Source organism: Anser brachyrhynchus (genome assembly GCF_964034855.1).
Source record: "Anser brachyrhynchus genome assembly, chromosome: 3".
NCBI classification, from domain to species: Eukaryota; Metazoa; Chordata; class Aves; order Anseriformes; family Anatidae; genus Anser; species Anser brachyrhynchus.
Genome location: NC_137696.1, coordinates 63,394,468 through 63,409,554, shown reverse-complemented (window position 1 = coordinate 63,409,554; position 15,087 = coordinate 63,394,468). Strand labels below are relative to the sequence as shown.

Here is a 15,087-nt window from a genome sequence, read left to right as displayed (position 1 = left end):
GATAAGGAATAAATTCCTTAAACTGTTCAAGGAAAGCAGAGCCATCTTCGAGACAAAATGCTCTATTGCTGTTTTCACCTCCTTAGATATGAAGATCCTGACATTACAGTACTGCGATTATCCAAGTTAATACCAACAACTCTGTCCTGGTTCCAGTTAGGACAGAGTTAATTTTTCCTCATAGTAGCTGGTAGGGTGCTATGTTTTGGATTAGGATGAGAAGAGCACTGATAACATGCTGATGTTTTAATTGTTGCAGAGCAGTGCTTACACCAAGCCAAGGACTTTTCGGCTTCTCGCTCTGTCCTGCCAGCGAGCAGGCTGGGGGTGCAGCAGGAGCTGGGAGGGGACAGACCCAGGACAGCTGACCCAAACTGGCCAAAGGGGTATTCCATACCATCTGACGTCATGCTAAACAATATATAGGGGTGGCTGGCCGGGGTGGGGGGCCGGCTGCTCGGGGATAGGCTGGGCATCGGTCAGCGGGTGGTGAGCAATTCCATTGTGCATCACTTGTTTTGTACACATTATTATTATTAATACTATTATCATTATCACTATTGTTATTATTATTGTTATTATTATATTCCTGTCTTAATAAACTGTCTTTATCTCAACTCACCGGCTTCACTTTCCCGTTTCTCTCCCCCATCCCAGAGAGGGAGGGGGGAGGGTGAGCGAACGGCTGTGTGGTGTTTAGCTGCCAGCCGGGTTAAACCACAACAAACTCTGTGAAATTCCGGAAGAGCTTGAAACTGTTGATACAAATATCAGTGCAGTAGCTGTCAATTAGAAAGTTGTATACAGTGCATTTGCATGTTGCAAAGAGGTAACAGTAGCATTAACAATATTAGGAGCTGGCACAGATCAGACGTATATAGGAAGTAGTATGTTGACAACGAGCACCTCTTCAAGCACATACTTTCTAGAACTCTTACTGGTTTCAAATAAGAGGTCCTTGGACTTGGAAATGATTGTGAACTGAAAAACATGAAAGGTTGAGAACTTCTTTAGAAATCCAGGTGAAGTGGAACAAATCACATCTATGAAAACGTACCTCTCAGACCTCAGAAAACGTCTCTGGGAAAGTTTTCCAGATTATCACAGTCCCCTGCACCCAGGCTCTTTTACAAGGCAAATCAAGCCCACAATCTGTAAACACTATTTATACAAAAGTACAAGAGTTTCTAACTTCTTCAATGGTAAGGCAATAAAGGAAATAAGATGCATGCCACCTACACAGTAAAGATAAAAATCTTTCATCTGCTTGGAGAGAGTTACTAAAGAACTAACCATTCCATAAAAGAGGGCTGTAAGAAGCAAGACTGAGGCACTTCTCAAGGCTGGCAGTGACAACACACATGGTGGATGGTGAGAGGAAGGAGTGAACAAAATCACCGGTGGACCTTCTGTAACATGTCAACGTAACTAGGATGTTAACACAAGTCTGATACCCACTAAAAGCATATAGACACAAAGTTATTTTTAATTTATAGATACGTATATACAAATCACATATGGATATTAAGAAAGAAGCAGAACTGGGATTCAGAATAAACATTTTGGTCCCAATTTTATAAACAGATTATTAATTTGAAGTATTCTAGTAGTCCTGCTGTGACTGCATTTTCTTATTGGTATAAACCTTTTTTTTTTTTTTTTAAATCATAAACACAAAGAAACAATGTACATTACAGAATGGTTGAAGGTGGAAAGGACCTCTGGAGATAATCCAGTCCAACCACCCTGGCTCAAAGCAGGCTCAGCTACTGCAGGTTGCTTGGGACCATGTCCAGTTGTGTTTGGAGTATATCCAAGGAGGGAGACTCTACAGCCTCTCTGAGCAACCTCTGCCAGTGTTCAGTCAACCTTAGAGTAAGAAAGTTTTCTCTTAGGTTTAAATGAAACAATTACCAGGAATTATATCCTATAAACTATGCACCAGAGGTGCAACACAAGTTTTCTCGTAAGTTTGTATCAGATACTGTAAAAACTAAAGTTAAACCAGACCATATGAGCACACTGGTGCTTCAGTACTCAGTACATGATATTCCAGTTTTGCTACACATATTGACCATAATTTTTTAATGAAAAACAAGCAATACATTCAAAAACAAGCTAAGGGTCTACACTTCAGACAAAAAAATAAAAAACAGAATAACCTGTACTCTGTTTTTAAGTAATTTAATAAAAATGCAACTATGATTACAGAATGATTTTGATTCACAGTTTAAAATAAAAAACGTGTCAATAGTGTTATTTCTGTCTCCCATATGCAGTCATTCTTTGATGAGAATCCTTTGATGTCTCCAATGACAAGAAGAGCTTTGCTCTTTGCGGACAAACATTAAACAGAAAATGACATGATACTGTCCAAATCAAAAGTATTGCACTACAGCCTCATATTGGGTACTAGAATATGCTGTCATACAAAGATGCTCTTCTGAAGTCACATAATCCACTCAACTCAGCTACAACAAAAATTAACCATAACTTGACAGTGTAATGTAATTTGGTATAAGGGAACTTGAAAAAATGTTTTAGTAATCTATACTGTAATCAGTGACCATCCCCGTACACAGAAGACCTAAGACCACCTATTTCCTGTGTTTTTTTCTGAATTGAATAAATCCTTCCTGACATTCGTTACCTTCTAATCTTGTTCTGCAGCCATCTTCAACAGATCAATTTCTGTGACTTCATTTAACTGGATCTATTTCACTAACTGCAGACCACTGTCTTCCAGCCTGACAGCTCTCCAGCTAGTCTCTCTCAGCTACCATCAGCTTGACAAAACAATATTGATTAGTTATTTTTAAGAATTTTGGAATTTCCTTCAGAAAAATCTCACTTGACAACAGGCAGCTTCTCAGATGCAAGACTTGTTTACAGCACCGTGTAGTAAGAACAAGACAGAGAACTGACAAGAGATCCTCCTTCCGATGAGTTATTTTTAACCAAGTCAAGTCTCTGACCCAGTTCCCTGTAGAGCTCCACAAACCTTGGCATACAGGAAGAAAAAACTGGAGACAGGACAAACAAACTGCCACTAAGGGAACAGTCCTAGTATTATTGCTCAGGATTCTACGCTTCACCACTATTAGCAGTACCTGGCATATTTAAACAGACTTAAACCTACCTGACGATCATTGCAAAATGCATTTATGAAGAAGCAGCTATATTTAATTCAGTAACTGTGAAGTAGAAAACATTCACGTGCTGAACAGCAAATATAATATTACCTAGATCTAATACATAGTTATTTTATTAGGTACTTTCATATAGCATTAAGTACACTCAGTTGATACTAAGAATTCCCACCTGCAGGGTATATTTGGGACTGTGATGTACTTTGTTGCACAACGAACTGTAAGGTCTTCCTTTCAGGTCCCACTGACCATACCAAGAAGACGGCTCTCGGTCAAAGCCACAAATCTGGCTTCAGAACACAGGCCTTTAAAGAAACAGAACCAATAGCACTGGAGTACTTCCAAGAAGATGCACACACTCTGGCAATGAACTATTTTGTCTCCTACTGTCTCTATATATGGAGAGACATACTTATCTGTCCTTGATTTTCACACACTGCATGTAGCCATGGTGCAAGCAGACTGCTAGAGTATTGTCACGGAATATATTCTGCAACAAATAGCAATAAGAAAAACCTACTCATTAGCTCTGAGAATCAGTTCTCTATGGATAAAGCTAAACTTTCCCATTCCACAGGTCATTTCAGGTTCAAACATACGTATGATTCAGAAGTTCCAGAATTAATCACGTCAGAAATAAAGAATTTAATTAGCTTTTATAAAAATGAGCCAGCATTTTAACTCTGAGGAATTACTCTGCTCCAGTATTTTGGAACTTGTAAAACAAGGGTGTCGACTCGCTGAATAAGGGTCAGCAGATTTGGAGTCATGCTTGCATTCTGTTAATAGAAAAGCAGCAGACAAAAAGCACTGAACATCTGAAATTCTGCTATGACATACGCATGAAATAAATGTATCTTTTAAGAAGTGAATGCATTGAACATTACAACTAAAAATTAATTCAGTGTTTTCACATACTGTACTAATTTTTGAACCGGTCATATTTTAGATCCTTCATTTCTAAATCAATATTTTTTCACACGTCTTTATTATTTATCATTGTTTCACACTGATGGGTAGGCTTAGCACCACCACAGTTCTCTCGCTCCCCCTTCTCAAATGGAGGGGAAAAAATATGATAAAGGTCACAGATTGAGGTAAGAACAGGGGAATCACTCACCAATTACCATCAAAGGCAGAACTGACTCAGTGTAGGGAGATTACTGAGATTTACTGCCTACTGATAACAGGCTAGACCAGCGAGAATTAAAACCAAACTAAAAACACCTTCTCCCCATCCACTCCCTTCAACCTCTTACCCTAAGCAGCGCAGGGGAATGGTGGTTGCAGCCAGTCCCAAACACTTTGTCTTTGCTGCTCCTTCATCCTCAAGGCTCTTCCCCTGCTCCAGCTTGGGTCCCTCCCATGGGATGCCATACTTCCTGAACTGGGCTTCCCACAGGCTGCAGTTCAAGAACTGCTCCAATATGGGTCCATACCATAGGGTCCATCCTTTAGGAGCAGACTGCTCCAGCAAAGATACCCCATGGGCAGCAACTCCAGCAAGATCTCCTGCTCCACCAGGGGCTCCTCCACGGGCTGCAGCGTGGAGATCTGCTCCATGTGGGACCCATGGGCTGCAGGGGGACAGCCTGCTCCACCAGGGGCCTCTCCACAGGCTGCAGGGGAACTGCTGCTGCCTGCCTGGAGCACGCGTGTTTGAAATACACAAGTTCAAAATGGTGATTTGGAGGGGGCCTTCCTCCAAAGACTACTGATCTAGAGCCACAGACTGTCCCAGAGGGCTAACTCTTTAACAAATTATTGCCAAGTATCCTCAAAAATAGGACAAGAAGCAGCATATCCTTCCTGACATGCTTAATAGGATCAAAGGAAGATCCAGACAGACAGATGAACACTCACTTAGAAAGCAACTATTGTCCTCCCAAGTAAAGGAGTACAAAGCCATAGCTGGAAGACTGGAAGAACTGAAGGTAGAGTTGCTCTCTGCTTGCCCCCAAGATGTTCTCTAACGCTGTTCCTCTGGTAGAGCAGGTGCTCATGTGAAAAAGGTACCTATGATCAGCAACAATAATAAAGCAGCAAGGAGAATTCAGAATAAAAAGAAAAATGAAGCAGCAAAACACAGCCCAGAAAAGCCACTTTCAACTCTTGACACTGAATGAGAGGCTCTTTTAAAAGGAGATGCACCACATACCTGTCTCTTCCTATGCAATTTTACATCGCTGCTTAACCTAAATAACTCTTCCCTCAGACACACCATTGTTGTGTGGCTCCTTCTCTGCTATCAGTTGAACAATTCCCCCTTCCTGAGCACTAGCTGATTCTCATATCTGATCGCAGTGTGATTACTCAGTAAGCCTGCAAAAAGTGACAGTTATCTGTTGTTTTATTAAACTGAATCCTTTTAGTTTAAAGCCAATAAACACTTCAGCAGCTACAAGACACATGGGAGCATGTGGTTGGCAGCAATGATTTGTTCATTTGCCTTTAAACTTCTTGCAAGGCTGCAGCTTTCAGAAAGTTGTGTGCTTTGCATTTAAGAGGTGCAGAAAAGGTAGAAATGAGACAACTGAACAGAATGTCACCGCAAAATCCACAAAGCACTGTATGCCTTGCCCAAATAAACCACCTATAAATATAGGAAATATATTCACACACCAGGTTACGGAGAATTCCCCTCAAAACAAGGATGTCTCTCTCCTTTCTCCTGGTGGTGCCATGAAGAATTCAAGCAATGGGAGAGGAGGAAACACACACTTCAGCACCAACTCGCAATGCTGAGCCAGTCTGTGACAATGTGAGACTTCCAGGATGACTCCATCATACTCAAGTGATTCTATTTTCTAGAACAAATGGTAACAGCCAAAGCATCAATACAAGCACTGAGAAAGCAGACAACTTCAGCAGGTAATGAAGAAGTATTGTATTTTACAGCAATATATTTAGCATTTCAAAGTATTACTACAATAATAAATCTTGCAACTTTCTTCATGGGAGGTCACATGGATGTTCTAACTGCAGATGCTCCTGCCATGCAACTGCAAAACTTCTTCGAAATTGCTAAATGCTGAACAAAACAGCATGCATTTGATTTTGATTCCTTTCAGACCTCATATATGGTTGAAACATTCCACTGATTGATATTCCTTGTTAGTTATTTCCTTACTTTTTGGATTTTAGTATTTTCACCAAAAGTCATCTTTCATTACTACACCAGGAGAAACATGAAACAGAAAAGCCTCAAAGACTGAATACAACCTACTTGCTTTTCACTAATGTAAAATGAAAATTAAGACATTCTCCATCCCAGAATCAGTGGTGACACAGTGGACTGGCCAAACAGGACTGCTCGGATCACTCTCATTAAACCTGAGCACTTCTACAAGTTCACATGAAGCTACTGTGCCCACGACTTCGTGCTGCTCTCCCATCTAAGTCTGTTTTCCTCAGAGTATTAACCTGACCAGACAGTACTGATCAGTTTCTTAGCTTTGCATTGCTTTCCTTCTCCCAAAAAGGTCTACAAGCCTTAACATCTACCAAAGTTGAAACAAAATGTAATTAAAATTCTAAGAACTGCACATTTATAGGGCTCTATTTGAGACTTAGAGCTACTAACAAACACTGTGTTCTTAAATGACTTAAGACATTTTATTTCTGAAAAACAAGTTGCATGCGTCACTGCTGTAAGAACAGGCTTTTCTACACAATCATGACTAATTTTCTGAAGCAGGAGTAAGTCAGCACCCAGTGCTAGATTTTGTACAGCCCAGTGCTGGTCACTGTCTTCTGGGGTTACTGAAGTTGAAAGAGACGCATTTAAAGCGGAGCCTTCTAGCTGCTCTGGTAATATACTTCAAGAGCATTTTAGATCTCCTAAGTTAATCATTTCAGAAATTCAGGTCAGACTGTCTTTTTTTTTTTTCCCAAGTCCTTTAACCTGTCAAAACACTGTTTCTATACTGAGACAGGCACGTCTAAATTTTAATGTACTTTTTGTATAACAAGTGCAAGGGATAATCTAACTCTTTGGACACCATCCCCACTTGGAAAAACACACAGGTCACAAACGCGAGAACCAGCTCCCTTAGCACTTGACTGAAAGAAAAACACTGCTGCCTTAATAATATCCCCGTGGTCTAAAGAAATGGTAAAGGTAAGAGAACAAGTGGGAAATACATCTTCCTGCTAACCATTACTGCAATTCCAGCAAAAAAAAAAGTGTCTGACTGACAATATGTTGCTCCCATGTGGAAAGTGCTCAAAACTTTAGTATTAAAGAATCATCTTTACAGGAAAAACATCAAGTTTACAAATTTTGTACTTGTTAACTTGATTCTAAGACAGATGCATTTGTCACAAAAGGCTCTGATATTTGAATCATAGAATGGTTTGGATTGGAAGGGACCTTAAAGATCACCTAATTCCTGATTTTTAATGGGTATTAATCACCCCTACTGTGCTCTGATGGCACGTTTAAAAAAACATCTTCAAACAAAGCTGAGCTGTGACACTCAAAATTAGCTGAATGCTGTGCTGGCACATGGAATTATGAAGGGGTCATTTACTACAGAAGTGACTATACATTATGAATTCCAGTCAATTTCAAAAGCTTAAAAACAATTACACTGAGAAACCAGCTGAAAACAAATGCAAGCCTAATAGAGCTTATCTACAGTGCTGAAGTTTTGCCATCAGCTTCCTGCCTTTGGTTTGAAAAACAATAATTATTCTCTGACTAAATGCTAAGTGAGATATGAGACTACTCGAACTAATTAACTGCAAAGGGAAACCGATTTGCAGCCCAGCACAGTCTCTATGAAGGTAACAGCATTCACGCAAAACATTTTTACCAGAATTCAACAGAAAATTCAAAGCACAATGCACAGGATACAAATCTAGGCATCGCTTCTGGCATTAGCAAAAAGTAGACTGCTTAAATACCTCATCTTTACAGAGAAAGAAATCTAACTTACTGCTCAGCTGGAAGAAAAATACTCCACCACAACAGCATTTTAGGAAAAAGATATAAAATTCACAAGTTGAATGTTCTTAGCTGTAGATCCGCACACTGCTTCTATTTACAACATTTCTAACAACTCATTTCCTAAATGAGAACTGGCATACAAAGCACATACAAACATCCCTTAAATAAATATGATATAGATTATTTACATAGATTACATGTCATTGTAATTATAAAGGGCTACAGATGCAACAGTTTTACTTGCTCAGGCTAACAAAAAAATAGTAGTTTTATTAGTAGCAATATAATCGTATATTTCTACACTAGAAGAATGCCTTAATATTCAGCTGTTACAAATATGCCTCAGAAGAAATCTAATTTTGTTTTAAAATGTAGAAAACCTGTAAGCTTTACAGTAAAAAAAAAATACAACCCCAAAGTGTATCAGTTGGATGCAATTAAGCGAAAATTGGGCTTGTTTTTTAAAACTGGGCTTGTTTGCAGTTTATGCAAAGATCATTATTAGGAGGAGAACGGTTTTTACACAGCTTGCATTTTTTGAGAAGATCTGAAGTGCTATAGATTTTTAAATGTATTCCAAATCCAAACAGTTGAAAGGAAGGTACAGATTTGCACTGCACAAGAAATTCTAACTTCCTAACCCCACCAGCTCTGAAAATATCATAATTCTGATTAATTTGCTGAATTTAAGTAGTCTTCTGCATGTCTCCACCGCACAGGTAAACCTAAGCATGCCCTGGCTCAGCTTCCAGTTGCAGTTGGCATTTAGTAAATTCTACTGATCTGATAAACAGGTAGTCTTTGTGTAGAGAAGTTCACTGACACATTAATTGCAACAACAAAATCACCCTGAACGAAGTTTTATTTTCTTAGACTGCTGTTCTCTTTAATACCCAGCCTCGAACAAAGCAGCCAACATTTCAAACCCAAGAACCTGCCATTTCATTTTGCCATGTTCTGCCTGTGGACTGCAATTCCAACTCTAACTGCACCCTGTGCCAACAGGTGAACTCTGGCACCTATGGAAACTGCCATTCCATGCTCTCTGCTCCCTGTGTTTGCCAAAAGCTATCACCCCAAGAACAACAGAATACAGAAATTGTAGCTGATGAATTAGGCTTTACACTCGGATTCTGGACCTTACAGCGAAGCAGCTGCATCCCAGGTATGCACTTTCTTACAATTTTCCATGTGAAGGAAGCAAACTCTGACAGAGGGTAGAGGTAGGCAAGCAGTGGCAGTAATTTCTTTACCAATGACACAAGAATGATCAGAACTAATCTGTCTGTAAAGACTCCTTAGAAACATGCCTGAAATTGGCAAACAAGACAAAGACAAAAATAGGCTTAATATTATGTTTTTAATGAGTTAGTGCAACCACGGTTGTAACTGGAAAAAAAACAGCATAACTGTATAATTCATCTGTCATTTCAAAGACTTTATAACACAGAATTAGAAGTTGGGTAACTACAGTATACAATACCGACACTGAAGATTACAGTTCACTAGATTTCAAAAAAGTACATGCATTAAACATTTGTTGTTTAATGATAATGCAGTAATTTTGAAGTGAGATGATTTGACTCACTTATTTCAGATGAGTATTACATGCACAACGGATTGTATTCTTGTCTTGCGAAGTTTCTATAATTCATAATCAAAGAGTGAAAGTTCAGACAAACGGGACAGCTGCTATACTAATCCCACACACAAATAATGAACTTCTCTTTTTTCCCCCCTTTTGTCTGACCATAGCTTTTACAAGCAACTTCACCGCTAGCACAGAGGAACCAGGAACAGACTTGAACAGCGTACCTGCATCAGTATTTTAGGTCAGATGTGAGAAGCACTTTTGAAGCAGATCTTCTGATCACCCCCGCTGCTCTGGTTCACGCTCCGGAACCACCTCAGAACAGGCAACTGGATTTCTTTTGTGTGAAGTGAACCTAGAAGGCGCACTCTAGGAATGCACCTAATGAATTCCTGCTTACACTCACACTGAGACACCATGCCAGAACTTTGTCAAAGCAAAGCTTGTGAAATGCATATACAGTGTCAGTGTCAGGTCCTCGGCATCTCTTGTGTTGTGCTGTATTACTTGCTAACATAAACACCAATGCACAGGCAACTGAGCTATCAATGAGGCAGCTGAGACAAGCGAAAAATCAACAAAAAAAAGCAACAAAACTTCTGGCTAAACAAGCCCCCTGAACCAGCTCACTGTATGTTCGAAAGAATAAGGTAGTTCCGACTTCTGGTGGTTTAAGCTACTGTGAAACTCGTGCTAAGTCAAAACCGAAATACCCAGCAACTATAAATGAGGAAGGTTCCCCCCTTTTCCTTCGTCAGCGAACAGTTTTCCTGCCTCTTTCTTTGTACCAGCGCTAACATCCATTCAACTTCACCGTTAGGTGATACAGAGATAAAAAAAATCAAAAACTGTGATTTTCTGCTTGTGTAGCCCCTGGAACCAGTGTAGTAGAACAGCATTGGATGGGCACTGGTGTCTGTACAAGGGGAAGAAGCAGCAGGAGCACGTAGCTGGGGGAAGACTGAACCACCTCCTTCGGTGGCAGCTCACCACAGGACTGGTGTAACTGCGGAGTGGAACCATGCCCTGAGAGCAATTTTAAAAGTCCTGACTGTTGTGAAGCAGCCCAACTTGTTATCTCAACACACATACTTTTATTCACCATTTTATGCAAATCTTCTACCTGAGTGCTCATTTCAAGGATGCGCACAAAAAGGCAGAAATACAGGTTAATGAAAGGCCGGTGTCCTCACACGCGCAGTTAAGGTTGTAAGGCTGTCTGTGGTATTTACGCTGTGGTAACAATAAGGCTGTTCTTTCACAGATGCATACTATGTGGCAGGCACCGCTTTCCATTCCAGTTTTTTGTTGCTTTGAGAGCATATGATTTATATACACCGATCATAACTGCGTCAGTCTTCCGCATGTTCATTTATTCCCATTTAATAGACAGCTGGTAGTATCCCTTGGAGCCAGAAATGAGAACGATTAAGAACAATTATTATAAGATCATGTATTAATTTTTCCTTTTGCAAGACAGAAAACTCAAACACAGCTTCTTGCAGGACAGGTTGCATGTGCAAACAGCCCCCAAACAGACTTGGGAACAAAACAAGTTACGGGTCTAAAAATGCAACTAAGTCACACATGCTCATTTTCAATAGGATCAACTCTGGATTATTCAAAGGTATCTACAGACCTATAGTACTGAAGAGAAAAAAACTGTAGTTCCTCAAGACTACCTGGCGCCTGCAAGTTTGAAGAGCAGCAATTTTGCACTCTTGTATACCTACAACATACTTAGCGTTTCACTTGACTAGTACTTCACTTGCATTCCAGGATTATATAAAAATTGGGTACCTGAATCAAGTTCCTTTCCCTCACAAACATCAGGTGCTTCAAACGACCAAGTAAGAACACAGTACTGTGTGGTTAAAGTAAAATTCCACCTCCATCATGGGGTTTCATTATCTCTTAAGCTTGTATCATCCTGAGTTTTTAGTTGCACATTCACAGCTTCTGAAGGAACAAATACACTTTCCCTCAGAAGAACACCCACCGTGTGTGCATTACGCAGAGGTGCAGCCATACTTCAATGAGTACGAAGAAGAGCTAGGCAACTAGATTCTCTCCCTCAGATACAAAGTACTTCACAGGTGACCAATAGCAATTGTGCAAGACATTTTAAATGGGTCAAACTACTAAGGGCATTTTGACTTTCTTTGTATTATTTACAGTTTCATTCCTCATGCAATCTAACATCTTGTTTGCTGTTTTAATGGCAAGGTTTTCCTTGAGATCACCACAGAGATAAGCCAGGTCTGCCTCTTAAGTTCACTTATTTAGAGCCTATGGAATGATGCCTGAGTAATTTCTCTTTCCTTCATGATGCACTCCACTTGGCAAGAAAATATTTCACCTCCTTTGCGACAGATAAGGATATAATCTGTGGCCACTTCCATTCAAAATTCAAAGTGTCTCCAAGTTCTTGTACTAAATCCCTGCATAAAAATCTCCAGCACAAGCCTAGGTCACAGTGTAGAAAAAACACGCAAGCTTTATGGAAAAAGAGATTTTAAATACAACAAACATGTAAACATTCACTTTCTCGGGATGATTCTTCTGTAACGCGTTGGCCACACACAAAAAGGAGCAGTGGGTGGCCCCTGAGAAACCTCATTCCTAATACTGAACGTGCAGGCTCTAACCATTAAGTCCAGTCTAACAAGTCATCAAATAAAAGATTACTAGTTTTACCAGTAAGAAGCATTTCTTATTCACCCCACTTCTGCTACTTCATTTAAAAACACAACTGCCGACAACTATCATCTTTCATACTGAGGTGGAGTACATGATTCAGGGCACCTTAAATTCCTTTCAACTAAACAAGTTGCTTTTACGGGCCCAAAAGAGATCAGTAATCCTTGTTAAGGGTAAGTTTTCTCCTGAAATCTGGTACTCAATTGCTGAATGCTGAAACTTGTGTGCTGTATTTCTGGCTACAGTAACTTCAGTGTTTTGTTAAAAGGGCAGCTTTTCTCAGCAGGAACAGGACACAACTGCATAGAAGATGGAATGGACTGTGGGTAAAGCTGTATCCAAAAGAAGTTTGTAATTAATGTGTTATTTTGAGCCACCCTAAAACGTGTTGAACGCAGGGTACTCCAAAAGCCACAAACTATTGCAAAGAGGTATTGGTATGAATGGTTCACTGGGGATACGTTCCTCAGGTGATTACAAGAGGCGCACCAGAGCAGACTTTTCTATGTCAGTGGCTCTGTGCTACTACTACCACCTTTTAGACGTTACCTAGCCAAGGAAATAGCGTTACGAGTCTGTGTACACATACTGCAAGTGCGGACTTACGTCACTATTAGCACTCCATTTTTCATTGTTGGAAGTATTTTGATAACTACAGCTAATACCTGCCGGGAACAGAAGCTGTTCCAGAACCCAGCTGTTCTCCCGCCTTCCCCTTCACCGGCGGGCTGCGGGCCCAGCCTCCCCCCAGACCCTTTTGGGGGCAAACCAACAGGCCGAGCGCCCCCACCAGCTGCCGGCCCCCCCCCCACCGGACCCCCCCTCACCCCGGGGCCTGCTGCGAGGGCTGGGCCGTCCCCTCCCGCCCGGCCTCAGGTGGCGGCGGCCGGCTGGCCCCGGACAATAGCCCCGCACCCCCCGGCCCGAGCCCGGGGAAGGGAAGGGAAAAGAAGGGAAGGGAATGGAAGGGTAGGGAAAGGAAGGGAAGGGAGTGGCCGGGGCCGTCCCCCCGCGGGCAGTAGCGGCGGGGCGGTGCCGGGCTCCGCCGCCCCGCGGGGGGCCGCCAGGTCTACCTGCATCACCACGTCGTTGGGCAGCTGCGCGGCGCGGAAGAGCTCCAGGACGCGGCCGTTGGACGCCACCTTCTTGGTGCTCTCGGTGTCGCAGTACGAGAAGAGGTCGCAGTAGTAGCGCTGCTCCGCCTCGCTCAGCGTCAGGCCCTCCATCTTACCCACCGGCTCCGCGCACCGCCGCCGCCGCCGCCTCCCCGCATCCACCGGCTGGCGGCGAGAGGGGCGGGCGGCCGGAGGGGGGGCACCGGAGAGCGCACGGGGCCGCTCGGTTCGGTTCGGTTCGGCTCGGCTCGGCCCGGCCCGGCCCTGCCCTGCCCGTCGGTGTGCCCGGCCACCACCGGCCGCCGCCGCGCGCCCCCAGCCAACCGCCGCCGCGCGCGAGCGGCCGCCCGCACCTTCCCCCCGCCAACCGCCCCCCGGCCCGCCCACACGGCGGCGCGCCTGCGCGCCCCCCTCCCCGCGCCTGCGCGCGGCCGGAGGGGCGGGGCTGGGGGCGCGTGGGCGGGGCTCGGAGGCACCGCCCCGCTTCCCCGAGGCCCGGATGAGCGGGGCCCGGCGCCGCAGCGCCCCCAGGCGGGAGGGAGGCGGGAGGCGGGAGGCGGGCGGGGAGGGGGCGGCAGCGCCGCCATTTTTTTCCTTTCCAGAGTGCTTTTGGTGTGTGGTGTGCTTCCCTTCAGCACCTCGTCCTTCCTCCCTGTCAACCGAACATGGTTTTGTTCTCAGCTTAGACGACGGACTCATCTTCCACTCTGTTTAAAATACGCGGTGCATCCTCCTGTTACAAACTGAAACTTCTGATAAATTAGCCTTCATTAAAATAATAAAGGATCTTCCCCAAAATGCATCGTAATCAACCTTTTGCAACCCGAAGTGATAGTAATGTTGAAACTACACAGTTTCTTAACATTTCAGATTCTCCACATTTCCCACTTACTTAAAATTCTTCAATATATGCTACGCTGAAAACATAATTAACTTTTTGATATTTTATCTGGTTATTATGATTTTATAGGCTGAGATAAGGCCAACTTAGCATCGTAGGTCACTTAATTGGAGCTACTTTGACATCAGAACCTGTGTAGTACAACAAACGTAACCTTTCTTCCACTGCCTAATTGCGCACTGCAATCGTATTAGTTCTACAGAGACATTTGTAGAAGAGATTTTTTAAGTACTTATCAGTAGACGATTGGACTCCAAGTGCCTTTGCTTCTTACAAGTTCAGTGATTGTGTGGTAGCGTGGGCACTGGAACTGAAATATTAGTATATGTGTATCTGTAGCCGTAAACTTCATCATAAGCTAGGGTAAGGAGACACTGAAATAGTTGTATTTGTCAAAATAATTTTGCATGAGTTTTATGTCTAAAAATAATCTGAACACCTTATTTTGATTGAGTTGCTATTTTACTGTTTGGAATTTTTGCACTGGGGACACTCTTTTGACATTAATGGCGGTTACTTGGCTGCAACAGTACGTGCATGACACAAAGAATAACAGAGGGAGGAGATTCCCTAGAATGGACTATTCCTACAGCTCTAAATCCAGACAATGCTGAAATAAGTTTAATAAATGTATATTTCACTAAAACCATGATATGTCACGTCAAGGTGTGTGTGGGGGG

The 15,087-nt window shown here is 42.5% G+C and overlaps 1 protein-coding gene across 15 annotated transcripts in view; it reads right to left on the bottom strand.

The window, feature by feature from the left end:
• The window catches only part of REPS1 (RALBP1 associated Eps domain containing 1), a 67,251-nt gene extending 53,357 nt beyond the window's left edge, over positions 1 to 13,894 (bottom strand). For 10 of the 15 annotated variants that reach the window (XM_080585805.1, XM_080585809.1, XM_080585813.1 and 7 more), the window contains exon 1: positions 13,465 to 13,894. In XM_080585805.1, coding sequence (XP_080441931.1) covers positions 13,465 to 13,617 — 153 coding nt within the window. In that variant the 5' untranslated portion in view covers positions 13,618 to 13,894. The remainder of the gene's footprint in view (positions 1 to 13,464) is intronic. The other 5 variants (XM_080585814.1, XM_080585816.1, XM_080585815.1 and 2 more) reach the window with 1 other exon arrangement.
• Positions 13,895 to 15,087: the final 1,193 nt, after the last annotated feature.